Genomic DNA, 16,753 nt, shown 5'->3' with positions numbered 1-16,753 from the left:
ATTCAAGAGGCTGCTAAAAGTAGTAAGAGTCATCACTAAAATCGCTGCAACAAAACATATTGGAAAAATGCCCAACTTCAAGCTTCATCTCAAGAGGCTGCAAATTTCTTGAGGGGAATCCTAAGACGGCCAACGCACTGATTTGCTTAGGACCGCTTCCTTATACATCGAGTTTGCTATTTGATTTCCTTCGAAGAATATATGATGCGTTTCCCACTTTTCAAATGACAAAATGATAAGAGAGGATTGCCGACTCTTCATCGTGGGGAGATCATATTACGATTAATGGTCTGAAATATTCTCGAGTATGCCAACTTTTTCAGCTGCTTTCAGAGATACAAATTTTCTTGAATATTGAAGTTGTTACTTCTGTTTTGTACTGGTCTTGGCTGTAAAGATGATTCTCTTCAGAAGAGTAATAGTTATTCACTACATGACATTCGAGAAGGACTTCGTTGTAATGTGGTAATCATTGTATTATCTACGAATCTGCAGTTGGGTATAACTATGAGGCATACAGTCCAGATACTAGATTGCACAATCTGGATTAAACCTGGGACATTTCCTTACCATTACTAGGATTGTACTTTCTCTTTTAATGTAGGCAATGAGTACCCTTTGAGCTCTTTCTATGGCATATCGTGGCAATCTAGATTCTACAGTGATAACCTCTTCCTTTCTAGGGGAGGTTAGACACATCTTGAGTGCTGAAATTCTAGGGGATCATGTAAATATAACATTGCATTTATGTAAACTCAAGTTTTTAATTATAAGGCCCATCAGAACCTACCATTCAAAAAAAGAAAAGAAAAAAAAGGCCCATCAGAACCTAGTTATTATAAAAGTCTATGATAACTTTAAAATTGATTGCGACATATTGCCTAGTGCCGAATACTCCTTTCAGTCCTTTGGTTGTCAGGTCACTAGTCATGTCGAGTTTCAAAAAACTCTTGTGCCTATTTGTGAATCTCATTCTATCTTTCTTTTTTGGATCAAACTGTAACATTTCTATATTTTTCATTGTTTTGAATTGAAGTCCCATTTGTTCTTGCATTTGTTTGTTATATAATATAGCAAATTACCTATGTTATAGTACATCACGCCTAACTATTTGTTCATTGCAATGCTCTTTCTTTTGTCGACAATGGATGCGCAGGGATAGCAATGGATGCTGGGAACTTGTTGTTTAAGTCAATGCTAGTCAGAGGGCAGCTCTGTTGTATCAGAGCAACTACATTATCTGAATACAAAAAGTATTTTGAAAAGGACCCCGCTCTAGAGAGGAGATTTCAGCAGGTTCACTGTGCTCAACCATCTGTAGAAGACACCATTTCCATCCTTCGTGCATTGCGGGAACGCTATGAGTTGCATCATGGTGTTAAGATATCAGATAATGCTCTAGTTTCAGCTGCAGTTCTTTCAGATCGGTACATTACAGAGCGTTTTTTGCCTGACAAAGGTGCTTCATGATGTTCATACATTTAAGTTATAACCTTTTGCAGAAAATACTGTCTATTTTGTTGTTGCACATTCTTCTGCACAACCCTTTATTGGGATGCGATATACATTGCTGAGAGTACCTATGATCGAACAAATCTTTATTCTTGTTATCTGCAGCCATTGATCTTGTTGATGAGGCGGCTAGTAATCTTAAAATGGAGATCATATCAAAGTCCACCGAGTTGGATGAGATTGATAGAGCAGTTCTAAAGCTAGAGATGGAGACATTGTCATTGAAAACTGACACATATAAAGCATCTGAAGAAAGGTTGAGCAAGATAGAAGCTGATTTCAAGTTGCTTAGACAAAAGCAGAAGAATTTTCAAAAACGATGTGAAAAAGAAAAAGCTCTCGTGACTGAAATTCGATCAAGTCATGAGGAGGTTGGTTTTTCTTTTGCTTGTTTGATGTTGAATCTATTGATATTACTATATTTTTATTTCTGAAGTTTATTATGTATTGAATTTCTTCATAGATTGATAAAAGCAACTTCAAGATGGAGGCCGTAGAATGTGATTGTGGCTTGAATCGTGCTGCAGAGGCTAGGATGAACCTAGACAATTTTTGGAAGTTTGGAAAACCATTCCTTCGAGAAGAAGTCACTGACGATGATATTTCAGAAATAATAAGTAAGCGGATCGGAATCCCACTATTAAACCTGCTACAATCAGAGATGGAAAAGCCGATTACGCTAGAAGAGGTCCTCCATGAGAGGGTTGCTGGTCAGGATATAGCAATCAAGTCAGTGGGCGATGCAATTCGGCGTTCAAGGGCAGGACTCTCAGATCCAAACCGCCATATATTGACTTTCTTGTTTATGGACCCCATTGGTGTTGATAAGACAGCGCTTTCAAAAGCCCTCGCAGGTTACCTTTTCAACACAGAAAATGCTCTCATAAGAATTGATATGAGTGAGTACATGGAAAAGCATACAGTATCACGCTTGGTTGGTGCTCCACCTGGTTATGTTGGCTACGAAGAAGGGGGGCAACTGACTGAATTTGTTCGCCGAAGACCTTATTCTGTTGTCCTCTTTGATAAAATTGAAAAGGCTCACCATGACGTTTTCAACATTTTATTACAAGTATTGAATGACGGAATGATAACTGATTCATTGGGCAGACAAATCAGTTTTACAAATTGTGTCATCATCATGACATCAAATATTGGGGCAAAATTTTTCCTAGAAACTCTTCGAAACACACAGGATGCCAAAGATGTAGTGTATGAGCGAATGAAAAGGCAAGTTATTGAGTTGGCTAGACAAACATTCCGCCCAGAGTTCATGAACGCGATTGATGAGTACATCGTTTTTCAGCCGTTGGAACTCAACGAAATCAAATGTTTTGCTGATATACAGGTAAGACTTCTTTTATAGAGAGAATATTTATATTTTGTAATTTTAATTTCCATTTCCTTTCTTCATTGAACTTAATTTATTGCTGGTAATAATTATGTGCCATATATTTCATAAACACATTCAATGTTCATTATTGTTGTCAATCCCATCCTATGCTTCAGATCTATAGGACTATGTATCATGGAGACCCCTTTTAGTGATAGAAAGGGATGAGTTATTAGACAAGGTGCTGCAAAAGCCCTAGCATGACAGTATATTTTTACAAGCCAATGCTTCGAAACGGGGAGACATGGCGTGAGGCATTCATACCTCTTTGCGATTTATCCTCAAGTTTTGTATAAAAGAAAATATGACTTTCTTTCAAAAGACCTCATTTCCTTTCTATATCACAAGAAGCCTTCGAAATCCCTCTCATTAGAAGGAAGAAGTCAAAGTAGTAGGGTTTCGAATGAATCGAATCAGTCAAGAACAATGCATGTGCTTGAGGGCATTACTTACATCGAGGTGGGAGACAACTGTAATGAGGACAACACTGACGACTCTGATCTTTTATGATTGATATTTGTCATTTGATGTCTGAGACTTTAAGCATTGATATGATCTTGTGCCCTTTTTTATTTTTAAGATTATTGTCCTATATGCATGGGTTTGGATGAGAAATAGATGATTAATATGTGTCAAGTTTGTTGGCAAACCATTTGTATTACGATAATGAATAGCTAATCATGGTAGTTTCTATTTGAATTGATGAAGATGAAAAATGGATATTTGGCTATTTTTATACTTTAATTTGTTTATTATTTTTTATTTTATATATATATATATATATATATATATATATGAGAAAAGTAGCGCACCATTTTTTTGGTGCGCTTAAGTTGTTATAACACCTCCCATTGGTGCGCTTTAGTGGGACCCAAACATTTAAACGAATGTGAGGCGTTAAAACGACTTAAACGCACCAAAATAATGGTGCGCTTTAGCGCACCAACAGTTTTCTCTATATATATTTATATTTGTGAATGAATCTTATGACTTACGATACAATTGACGATCCGATACGATTCGACCCCTATTACGATTTACGACTCGATTCTGATTTTCAAAACATTGAAAAGAAACATGTCCAAAAATTTAAAAGGAATTTTTGTCTTTTCTTCCTGAATGGTCCCAGGTGGAGCTCGAACGGGCAGCCTTCGGCTAATAAGAAGAATGTTGCCCTTTTCCCCTCTTATCAAAAATATTTTTCCGACCTTACAAAAATCATTCAAATCTATTCATATCCCGTGTCTCTCGTTTTGCCTCAAAACTTCCCAAAACTAATTTTACACCTTCCCGGCATCCTTCGACAACATCCCTGCGTATGCACCCCTCCAAACCTATGATAAACCTCGTAAAAATATTTCCCTGATCTAATTTCCTATTTTATGACCACTTACCAAAAAGCTCTCTTTGATGTCCGAAATCTTCCTCACGGGCATATTTTGGGATGCAAGTTTGACCCTGTCAGCCCTGACCCGCCCTGAGCCCGAACAGGGTCAGGGCTGGATTTTCCAACCCTGAGGGCGGGTTAGGGTTCATTTTTTAGACCCTGACTCAGGTCGGGTCGGGTTCTGGGTTAATGCCTCGGTTACCCTGACCCTGCCTGACCCTGAGTTTCTATTATAGAATTCAACCATCTGTGCATGTTTCTTTTGCTAATGTTTTCTATTATCTTGGATTGATGTTTCTTTACATTATTATTATTAATTGTCTCTGTTGCTCGTCATGTTATTGAATTCATATTGTCTTATTTTGTTCCCTTTCTCTGTTTATTGATCATTTTGTTCTATATGATAAGTGGTTGCTTTATTTTTAGCATTCTTAACAGGTATTTGCCCTAGGGTCAACTAGGGCAGGCCCGGCCCAGCCCTGCCCAATCAGGGCGGGCCAGGGCCAGCACTGAGCCCTGTAGGGCGGGCAATGGGTTGAGGTTTTTCGGCCCTGACTCAGGGTCAGGGCGGGTAAGGGTTGAGATAATGGGATCCAGGGTTGGGCTAGGGTTTTGAAAAACCCGACCCTGTTGCCGCCCTAGGCATATTTATAGTGTTTTGAGACCTTGAGAGATTTTGTACGTTCAAATTTCGTATAGGAGCTGGATTGTCCAGCATTAAATTTAGTATTGAGGCAAACTATTAGTTCTACCTCCGATTGTCCTACATCGGATTTGGTATCAAGGCTCAGATTGGATTGTGTCCAAACGATGGGGTATTTTTGCCATTTTAAAAATTCATAAATTCTATCGTGTCCAAACATTATTAAATCGCTAAAGTCCGGTAAAAAAATCTCATACTTTGGTCTTTAAAAATTTTCATCTTGCCAGGCACTGGTCAACTGTCAACATATTGTGATTTTCCTTCAAGTAAATGTTGGATCTTTTACATATTTGGTCAATTTAATTGTTTTCTTATATCTTTTTAACAATTTCAGATTTTTTGGGATTTTTCCATATTTTTAAGTACCGAAAAGTTTCAAATGCGAAGATTGCTATTTGGGAAAAAACGAAGTCCAAGCTTCAAGAAATTTTGACCTTCAAACTGCTATCAAATATTTTTTTCCCAAGCTTCAAAACCTTGTACAAGGATGTAGGTGTGTTGATGAGTGTATAGGAGAATTTTGTTAATTTATAACAAGAAATGGCCTTGCCGAGAGCAATGAATAGTTGGTTTCACATTCTCATAATGGATTTTGATGTTCTATACTAGACACCCTAGTGTTCTTGGAAAGCAATGCTATGGCAATATCCAACGCCAAACATATTTTCAGATGGTTTGAGATTACCTCTGGTTTAAAGATTAACTTCAGCAAAAGTGTGTTGTTGGAAATTAATGTGGATCAGCAGGTTGTCAACAAATTTGTGCAAATTATAGGATGTGAAGCGTGCGTATTCCCGACGACATATCTGGGGTTGCCTTTGGGCTTCGGTATCCCGTCGGCATCCCAATAGGGCCCGATAGTGGAGAGAATTGAACACAAATTGGCAACTTGGAAGAAGTGATACATCTCTTTCGGAGGAAGAATTACACTGATAAAAGCAGCACTTGTGAACATGCCGGTTTAGTTTATGTCCCTTTTTAAAATCCCTATTTAGGTTGCATTAAAGATTGAAAAGTTGCAGCAGGATTTCCCTTGGGATGGCGGGGTTCAACCCAGAAGATTAAGGCACCTAATCAACTGGGATAGAGTATCCAGGCTAAAGAAGAATGGTGGATTGGGTATTCGAAAAATAAAGGCAAGGATATGGCGATATGGTAATGAAAAATCGGCTCTTTGGCACCGTGTGGTAGGTTCTAAATATGGCTCAGAATGGGGGGGGGTGGGACGTAAGAGCGCCCACATCTGGTAAAGGTTTGGGGGCGGGGGTGGGACGTAAGAGCGCCCACATCTGGTACAGGTTTGGGGGCTTGGAGATCAATTTGTTTGGTCAAAGAAGTTTTTGAAAAAGAAATCATGTTCGATAAAAGCAGCACTTGTGAACATGCCGGTTTAGTTTATGTCCCTTTTTAAAATCCCTATTTAGGTTGCATTAAAGATTGAAAAGTTGCAGCAGGATTTCCTTTGGGATGGCGAGGGTCAACCCAGAAGATTAAGGCACCTAATCAACTGGGATAGAGTATCCAGGCTAAAGAAGAATGGTGGATTGGGTATTCGAAAAATAAAGGCAAGGAACATCTCTTTGCTAGGCAAATGGCTATGGCGATATGGTAATGAAAAATCGGCTCTTTGGCGCCATGTGGTAGGTTCTAAATATGGCTCAGAATGGGGGGGGGGGGGGGGGGGGGGACGTAAGAGCGCCCACATCTGGTAAAGGTTTGGGGGCTTGGAGATCAATTTGTTCGGTCAAAGAAGTTTTTGAAAAAGAAATCATGTATAAAATCGGTAGGGGTACGAAAGTGTGATTCTGGCTCGACCTATGGAGTAGCGATGCATTGCTTAGTGTGCATTCCCATGGTTGTTCAGAATCGCGATATCGCCCCACAGTGACCGACTACGTGGTTAGAGAAAGGGATATGGGTAGAGGCTTCTGGGACATTCGTTTGCGTAGGGATCTTAAAGATGAGGAGATAGTGGATCGACAAAGGCTTCTGACACAACTAAACTCGATGTACTGTTCAAACTTCAAAAATGACGATACAGTTTGGATACCAGAACCACCAGATGGGGATTTCACAGCGAAATCTTTTTTCGCTGTCATAAATGGAGGATGGGCATCTGCAAGAAGCCGTATTTGGAAATCTTTTGCACCGCCGAGAATGGTGGCGTTTGCGTGGATATTGGTACATAGGAAAATAACACCTGCGACCGATTAAAAAGGAGGCATCTCTGCCTTGCAAGCAGATGTGTACTGTGTCTCCAAGCGGAAGAGACATTGGACCATCTAATATTGCATTGCCCCTATTCTCACCAGCTATGGACAAGGGCAATGGGGGCATTCAAAATGAGTTGGGTTTGGCCAAGATGGATAAGCTCGTTACTGGTAAATTGGCAGAACGGATACCGGTAGATTGCTGTGGAGTACCTTTCCTTGTGCTATGTTCAGGAATATCTGGAAGGAATGCAATAGGTGCATCTTCGAGGGCAAAATTAAGACATATGGTGGGCTGGCGACGGATATAACTGGAAGTCATCACCTGGGCTAAGGTGAAAAAGAAAATCCCTTACGGAGTGAACGATCTTAAGAAATTGGTGGTCCATAATTTGGAACAGAACAATTCAGACCAAACCACAGTTGAAATGGAAGGTACCGCTGGCAGGGTGGCTGAAGCTTAATTTTGATAGGAGCTCGATTGGCAACCCTGGGAAGGCAAGAATAGGAGGACTGATAAGGGATGATAAAGAAGCTATAATCATGTCATTCTCAGGTCCGGTGGGGATTTACGATGCGAACAAGGCTGAAGTTAGGGCCCTGCTCTTTGGTCTTCGATGGGCATATGAGAACAATCAGCAACCGCTAATAGTGAAGGGCGACTCAACTAATGCAGTTGCATGGGCATCAGGGCATTCGAATGGCCCGTGGAAATTTCAAGATCAGTTAGTGGGAATCCTGGATTTAGTAAGAGCTCGGGATCCCAAGATTTAGCACCGGAGGCGGTCGACAAATGAGGCGGCGGATAACCTGGCAAAGGCTGGTGTCCTCAAAGATGAAATGTTGGTTGTATCCTCTTTGTAACTCTTATATGCGTTGGGTTTATCTTGGATATTTGATCCACTCCTTGTAATTGGGAAGGTCCTATTTATTTGAAGATTAATAAATTGTCAACTTTCAAAAAAAAAATACTAGACAACCACAAAAGTGGCTGAAAGCAATGGTGTAGTGCAAGCAACCTGCGAAAGTAATACGTAAAGAAGGTGAATTAGGGACGAAAGAGAAAGGAGAAAGAAAGATGAATGAGAAGTGAACATGATAGAACAGTTAGGTTATGGAGGACATTGTATGAATCAAAGGAAAGGTCAGATCTATTCTATAATGTCAACCAGGATGAGGATTGATTTATGAGTAATGTCAACCAGGATGAGGATTGATTTATGAGTATTCAAATTGGAAATGGGTAGATATAGGTGGTTGTGGTCGACTGGGATATGAGGACAAATAAATTGTGTTGGGATTTAGATATAGTAGACATCTAAATTCAGATCTGGGGGTTGTAAGCGTAGATCCGGAAGTTTGGGTTGGAAATCTCGGATTTAGGGTTGTTGTAGACCTAGAAGCTACAAGTGTGGTACTTGGACCTATGGATTTGGATCATAAAAAGAACCCCCACCCTAATCCTGAAAAGACTGTGGCTAAGAGCTTTGGTTGAGTCTGTAGAGCATAGGGGCTCGTGATTGCTTACACCTCTTGGGTGCCCTTGTTATTGAGATATCTGGTGGAATCTCCATAACTATGTGTGTATGGCACGACGGGCCGTTGGTTCACCTTGGTGAAACCCTGGCGATAGGGGCCACGAATCCCATCCTCATGGTGTCTCCTCAGCGGATTTCTGTCGGTACGTCTGAAGTCAAGGCCATGTTTACGAAACGTATTCCATATGACATGTTCCACGGTTATAAATATTAAATGGCTCCAGCTCTGGAATCTTACAAAACGACAACTGAGGGCATTTGAAAGGACCGCTAAGAAGTCTTTATTCGATTATGATCAATGATTGCATAGTAGTTGCGAGGCTAATATTTGTCCAAAATCTCAACAACACACCCCAAATCCTCTTTAAATTTAATGTGAGAGTGATTTAGTTTTAAAATTGTTTTTTATGCTCCTATTAATTTAATTATTAGAATAGGTTAAAATTGGTAAAAGAAAAAGTTATTTTATTTCATTTTTTTCCTTTTTCGAGAATAACAATTCCCGCGATGCATTCAAAGGAGTACATGCTGTGGCATTGAGGCCTCGATTCAGCCTCCTTTTACCACACTGACACTGTTGTATGATAATCATCGAAAGTAAAGTTATATAAATATTCGTTAGGTGTGCATTTGTTGCATGGGAATTCACCAGATCTTACATGTACATTTTTCTTGTTAAATGGCTACAGGCAAAACCTAGTCCTGTTAGACTGTGAGATGCTGAACTTTATTCATTAATTAAATTCTCTTTATTTGTCTTAATCAGAATAATGTCTCTTTGGCATGATTTGGTTTCATTGACATGAGTTTGACAGGCAATAACTTCATTCATGGGATTTTCCATTTTACCGAGTTACTATAACTTTTGACTTCTGTCATAGTATTCAATGTTAATTTACTTTTATGTGAGAAACTATAGCTTGGAAAGTGACAAGCGGAGCAGTTCATTCTTTTTATTTTTGTTTTTGTTTTTTTGTTTATTAAATTTATGGCTGCTTTATCAAACTGGACCACAATTATGGCCAGTTCCCGTAGAAGTGGGTTGGACCGGACCCCATCCAGTTTATAGAATATGCTTAAATGAACTATTCGGATTTGCCTTATCATTTCCCTATTGATTGACCTATTGTTGCGATGCTGACCAATTATAATGGATATCATCTTTTCTATAAGCTTGTAGCCCTCATGGATATAGCCTGAAGTGTTCTCTGTTATGGTGTGGCTTAAATGATTATTTTTTAGGCCCGTTCGTTTCAGATAGTGACAACCGATGGCGAGGGCCCCAACCGATTATTGGCTCAACATTATGTTTGAGATTGTGGGACCCGAATCGGATTATTGGAACCAAACTTAATGTAATTTTGGGTCCAATAATCGAATTAGGGGTGGCAATCGGTTATCATAATCTTAAATGAACAGGGTATTTAATTTTGGGCCAATAATCGGTTGGGGTCCTCACCATTGGTCTGCACAATCTGAAAGCTGTGAAATTGTGTTAGTGTATAGATGTTATTGTGAAGTATTGTCATTATTTCTATGATGTCATTACTCGATAATTCTTTATTGTTTTTTTTTTTCGTTGTTACTTTTATTGTCGCTTTTGCCATGTTAACGGAAAGCTGTGGTTACACCTTGCAGCTGAAGCGCTTGAAGGAGGAGGGACATGTTAGTGAAAAGGATCTCCTGTTCAGAAAGGAAGCTTTTGATGCGCTGTATGAGTGGTGCTCTCGAAATTATGATGACTTAACGTGAAAATCACTCTATATTAACATTTCTGACGATTAGATGACTAGATTAGAGCTTGAATGTTTAACTGTGTAGCTTTAGCTTTTATTAACCGTCCATTTGCAGTGCACTAGCCACTGCTGAGTAATATACCTGTCTGGCTTTGCTTTCATCAAACAAATTCACAGAATCTTTATAATATATTATAAGGGATTCGCTAGGGATAACTGCAGAAAGGCATTTTGCGACCGGCTGTTGCAAGTGAGAGTTAAATTAAGTGAAAAGTAAGGCCTTTGTGGTTGTGAAATGCCTTTCTGAGAATTATAAAGGGTCAAGGGGTAGATTGCTGCAGTAAGACAGTGGTTGTAATCATCTACGCAATGAGATGTCATCGCTTAGTGGGAGTTCTCATTTGATATTTTTCAAAGAGAACAAATAAGTGGTGATCAATGTTAACAATTGATTTTTGGGTTACAAAAAAAAAAGACTTGTGTGGGCAATCAAGACTGCTGATCCAGATGCGGGGAGCTAGGATTTTCTGTGGACTCTGATTCAACAACTGATCAATGGATTTAGATGTGCAGATATGGCGACTTCTCTAAAATCATGGTATCTACAGAAAATCAGTATTCGTACAAACATTATTTCCAGAAGGATAGGTTTTGACACCGTAAGAGGTGAAAGACCTCAATCCCGAAAGTAGATCTGAATCTCGAGATGGTTTATGGCAGTAAGCAGCCAAACAAAAGAAACCAAAATGAAGAATACATCTTTGAATCTTTCTTGGGCGCAAACCAAATCCAATGGAACAATCAGATCAGAACCACATAATGGGAGGCCCAGTGCACGAGGCTCCTGCCATTGCGGGGTCTGGGGAGGGTTAGATGTACCCATGCGTACATCTAGAGGCTGTTTCCATGACTCGAATCTGTGACCACAAGGTCACAATGGAGCAACCCGTGACCACCAGAACCACATGAAGAAGATAAATATTAAGTAGCAGGACCTACTACTAGAGAGAGAAACCAAGGTTGACAATGCGGGTAGGGAGCCAAAAATGAGTGGAAATCTATAAAGAAAGTTTCCTCTTGAATGAAAATATATAATGTTTCTAATGTCATTTTGTCGAGCCTCACACGACCTAATATGAAGTGGCCTGAGGGCGCTCGGATTTCTAGGTTGCCAAGTATATGGCACAATATTAGAATATGTGAGATCTCACACTGAGATTGGGTTGAAATTACTACCGTTGGATCATCACGGTGGTAGATTAGGCAAGTTGATTAAAGGGGTAATCTTGCTAGATTAGGCACTCAGATTAAATTAGTAATTAGATTAGATTAGAATATTCTACGAATATCTCTTTCCATGTTTACCGTGATCTTCTTTCTATGTTTATCATCTAAGTGCTCTATATAAGCACTACTTGATTCTCTTGTAATTACATCCAAGAATTAGTGAAATCTTCTTAGAATTTTACATTTTGGTTGAGGTAAAAATTATGCAATGGCACATTTGATTAATGAAACTGTTTTTGAGAAATTGAGTTGTTGAATGAAATGTTTGTTCGTCAATGCTCTCTCTCTCTCTCTCTCATACAGAAAGGCATACTATCAAATGCTACAGAACCGAAGAGTCATTTTGTAGCTTCCAAATGCTTCATAAGGTAAGTTTTTATTTCTTTATGACATTTACCTTTTCTTCAAACTTCATTCTAATTTTTGTGATCGTCTGGTGCTGTGCAGGTGAACCGAGAAGAGGCATTTTGTTGACCTTTTATCTATCTTCTATTATATTAAAGAGGGAGAGCTGTTTGACTGTTCATTGTTCTAATGTGGCACCCTCTCCTTACGTCTTGGCATATACACCTGGGTTGTGTGTAATTTCCAAAAAAAATAAAAATCCAATTGCCTTATGTGTCAACCTCCCATTGGTAGCCAAAAAAAATGGCTCACGAGATGCTTAAATCTCGGAAGAGATTTTCGAGATTTTCTCACGAGAAATTGCTTGCTTTTGCATAATGATATGCTACCCACCTTCTCCAAAGGCTACGTCTCGCCCATCCTTTGCAGTGGTATGTGTTCAGAGATTTGTCTTATTAGTGGTGGTGAAATACTAGACGGAGATACTATGGTTTGAAGATGGCTAGCAATAATCCTAATAATCATTACCTACTAAATTCACCATAACCCATTTATCATTAACCTCTTTATGAGAAATTATTTGAGGGTAAAATCGTAATCTACATACGAAAAGTACCCACATAGAGTGGCCGTCTATGACAATTAGGGAAAAAAACTACCAAGAAGAGGTAAAGGCATATGACAATGACGAAAGAACTACTTTATATTACCCATGCGGGTTGCTTGCAAAATATTGACGAATTCTGGGCGCACTTGAAGAGCAACAACAATTATGGAAACCTCTATCGATTGGAGGGCAGGGATCAACCTATGGAAATGATTTTATAGGCACAACCGATTGATTTTGTGTTCCATCACATGGACGGTTTGGATCAACCTATAACCCTCTACAGACCGGAGGGTTCGAATCAACCTATGAAAATTATTTTTGGGGCACAACCTATGTAGGCAGTGGCCCATCTAAAGGACTGTTTGGATCATCCTATGGTACGGACCATACCGTACATTTTAATAAAGTGAGGAGTGCGATCATCAAAATACGGTGAGTAGTGTCATTATCAAATATGGTAGTGAGGACATTAGCACTATATATAATTTGAAACCATCGTTGTTACTTGGATGTTCCCACGCGGGTCGGGTTCAACCCGAATTTGGGTTGGGTCGGATTAAGCTTTTTCGCAAATCGGATTGGGTTGGGTTGGGAAAAATCAACCCGAATTGGAAATCGGGTCGGGTCGGGTTGGGCTGTCGGCCAACCTGACCTGACCCGAAACCCGAATTTGAGTTCCGTTGGGAGAAGTTCTGTATATGTGTTTTTCATTTTCAACATTGAAATAGTCTCCACAGTCCACAAATGGACGGTTTGGATAATCCTATGGTGCGGGCCATACCGTACTTTAATAAAGTGAGGAGTGTGATCATCAAAATATAGTAGTGCGGATAACATTTCCCTTTGTTAATTGTTAGTCCCTGTTTGGTTTGGATTTTGAGAATCGATTGTGAGTTAAAAACTGATTATTGGTGACTCACTATTGGTTCTCAAAATCCAAAACAACCCGGCTTGAGTTGAGGTGGTCAACAATTGGTACCATATCAAATCGAGTCAACCCAACCCAACCCAACTCGAATTGGAAATCGGGTTGGGATGGAAAATATGGGTTCCTCGGGTTGGGTCAGGTTGGGTTGGTACCATTAACCCCTTTGCTACTATCTAACATCTATATCTATGAGAAATTATTTGGTGACTCACTATTGGTTCTCAAAATCGTCAGGTCGAACCCTCTATGGATTATGGAAACCTCTATAGAAAAACAAAACCTATTTCGGTTGTGTTCCATCACATGTACTCTTTAGATCAACCTATGATGTGGTCCGTACAATCGTCAATTTCATACGAAAAGCATTGACACAGGGTACCTGTCGATGACAATTACGGAAAAAAAACTACCAAGAAGAGATATAGACATATGACAATGACGAAAAAACTACGTTGTATTATGCATTCCAGACAAGTGACAAAATATTCACGGATTCGACCTGAAGAGGAACAACAATTATGGAAACCTCTATCGATTGGAGGGCTAGGATCAGCCTATGAAAATGATTTTACGGGCACAACCGATTGATGTTGTGTTCCATCACATGGGCAGTTTGCATCAACCTATAACCCTCTATAGATCGAAGTGTTAGGATCAACCTATAAAAATTATTTTTGGGCACAACCTATGTAGGCAGTGGCCCATCTAATGGACGGTTTGGATCATCCTATGGTACGGGCATCCAAACAGCCCCAAGAGGTGAGGGCCGGAGAGTGGGAGATGGATAGATACAAGGGGGACTTTTTCCTTGTTTCTCAGCCCTTCCCACGCTCAACTTAGTCATGCCCTCTCAATTCCCCTCTCTCACCACTTGGAGAAGCTAATTTATAATGGGGGAAAAAAAAATCCACTTTTGCCGGACATGCCCTTAATTGCAACAAAAAGTGAGCAAGGCGGGGAAAAGGATTTTACTACATTTTTGATGTGATGATAGGTTTATTATTTGCTGAGAAATTTATCAATTTAGAGTTTGATGGAAACAAAAGAGGGAGGACTTAGAGAGGAAACCAATAAACATAGACTAATGTAGTTTGTCACAATCTGCGACTACATCTATAGGCAATCAATAGCTTCCATCATAATGAAGACTAGAAAGTAGAAGATATCCAAACACAAAAATTGCATGAGACAACATATTGCCTCGTGTGAAAGCATGTTACCCTTGCAATTGTGGGATGATGGCTTGCGAAAGAGACAAATTAGCATGCGACGTTAACTATCACAAATTAAGCTTCACAGTGGGAGAAATAATTTAAAAAATGACACACATATGTTCTTCCTTTGAATGGCTCCTGTGATGTGATTCTAGGAATACAACTATTACAAATAGTAGGCCAGATTTTGTGTACTTTTGCTAACAAGGGAATATAAACTAAAGGGTTACAAATCGGTGCACAAAAGAAGTTCTCGAAATCGTGGTTCAAGGCTATAATTTCTCGTTTTTGTACGGTCATATAATTTCCGATATACATCCAACCAAACCTTGTTTCAAGGCTGTAATCAAAAGCACTTGTCAGAAAAGATGGGTTGATTAAGGGAGAATAAAACATAAACCCTAGTAGTATATATGTACGATACTAAAACCCTAAACCTTCCTACTATGAGCAACACAAAGCACAGAGAGCGATTTAGGGTTATTGAGGATTTTCAAGGTCGAATCGCTCTTTTTTCTTTTCTGGCTTCTTGGCGTTTTTACCACCCTTCTTGGAACGAGGTATATACGTTTTTTATTTATTTATTTTTGAATAAATGAATATAAGTGCTCTCGTCTGTTTGTTTGATAGTGCTGTTGTCTGTGTGTCATTACTCTATTAGAAAAAAATTCGTTTAAATCTACCTTTTTTTTTCTTTTTTTTTGAATATATTTTGTCTGTTTGTTTGATAGTGCTTTTGTCTGTGTGTTTGATAGGCTTAGGAGAGATTTTATGTGGTGGACGTTTGATTTGTTGGGCCCTGAAATAGATAGGAAGTGCCCTGAAAAATGCTCTCCATAGGATGATCTTAACCCTCCGATCCGTGTTGTTTTATACTGTGCCGTCCGTTTTAAACCTCCACAAATTGGAGGGTTAGGATCATCCTATGTAGAAGATTTTCTGGGAACACCCTATTTATCTCTGGGCCCAACAAATGAATGGTTTGGATCACCTAAATAATGTGGGCCCCACTGTATTGCACGGCCTTGCACCATATAATTTCTCAGGCTTAGGATACCCTGTTAAGTTGATTTCTGTATGTTTGATACGCTTAGAATACCCTGTTAAGCTGATGCATGTATGTACTACAAGTTCTGACTGACTTTGGTTTCCCCATGTTAGTCATTCAATGGCGTGTGAAGCTGTCATTGCGGCTATAGAAGTTGCACGTAAGTGCAAACAACCTGTGGCCGAACCCGAACATCTCATCTGCGCTATTTTAGAAAGGAATGATAATTTGATTAAGAAAATATTCTCCCAGGCCCAAGTTGACTACAAGTCAGCTCGGCTGTTTACAGATGAATTTATCGCCAAACAACCGAAGGTATGCTGTGCACTTGGGTTTTATTAGTGGTTGTTTAATTGGAGATATTGAGCTTCCGATTTTTTTTCTCAGGTAATAGGAGATAGCAGGGGTACAATCTTAGGACAAAATCTCAAGGGCCTTTTGGACAGGGCCAACCGGCAGAAATCACGGGAGGAAAATGATTTTTTGTCACTGGTGCATCTCTTGTTAGCATTCTTCCATGACAAGAAGTTTGGACAAGAGTTGTTCAAACGCCTGAGACTTGATGAGAGGGGATTGAAGGATTCCATTTTTGCTGTGCGCCAAAGTAAGGAAGGTAAGCATCACTGCTTTCATAAATCGAAGTAATGACACTTGTTTTTCTATCTGGTGCGATAATGCTGCAAAATTTTGCTTTGCATGTTCTTTGTCCTCTATAAATTACAATGCTGTAAAAATTTTCAGGTGGTATTTCTTCAATTGCTTTTGCTAGTTTTTCTTGTATTCTTCATGCATGCTGCTATTCTTAATGTAGGGAGTGAAAACATAGAGACATACGGAATTGA

General features: G+C 39.4%; 1 protein-coding gene across 2 annotated transcripts in view; it reads left to right on the top strand.

Moving 5' to 3' along the window:
* Positions 1-10,667, top strand: part of LOC143879545 (chaperone protein ClpB4, mitochondrial-like) — a 36,380-nt gene extending 25,713 nt beyond the window's left edge. For both annotated transcript variants that reach the window (XM_077381981.1, XM_077381980.1), the window contains exons 7-10: positions 1,157-1,459; positions 1,618-1,883; positions 1,976-2,860; positions 10,382-10,667. In XM_077381981.1, the coding sequence (XP_077238096.1) occupies positions 1,157-1,459; positions 1,618-1,883; positions 1,976-2,860; positions 10,382-10,495 (1,568 nt within the window). In that variant the 3' untranslated portion in view covers positions 10,496-10,667. The remainder of the gene's footprint in view (positions 1-1,156; positions 1,460-1,617; positions 1,884-1,975; positions 2,861-10,381) is intronic.
* Positions 10,668-16,753: the final 6,086 nt, after the last annotated feature.

The sequence above is a fragment of the Tasmannia lanceolata genome, unplaced genomic scaffold (assembly GCF_043159265.1).
Source record: "Tasmannia lanceolata isolate RefF3 unplaced genomic scaffold, GAP_Taslan_0.1 ptg000006l, whole genome shotgun sequence".
NCBI classification, from domain to species: domain Eukaryota; kingdom Viridiplantae; phylum Streptophyta; class Magnoliopsida; order Canellales; family Winteraceae; genus Tasmannia; species Tasmannia lanceolata.
This window is presented reverse-complemented; position numbering and strand designations above follow the sequence as displayed.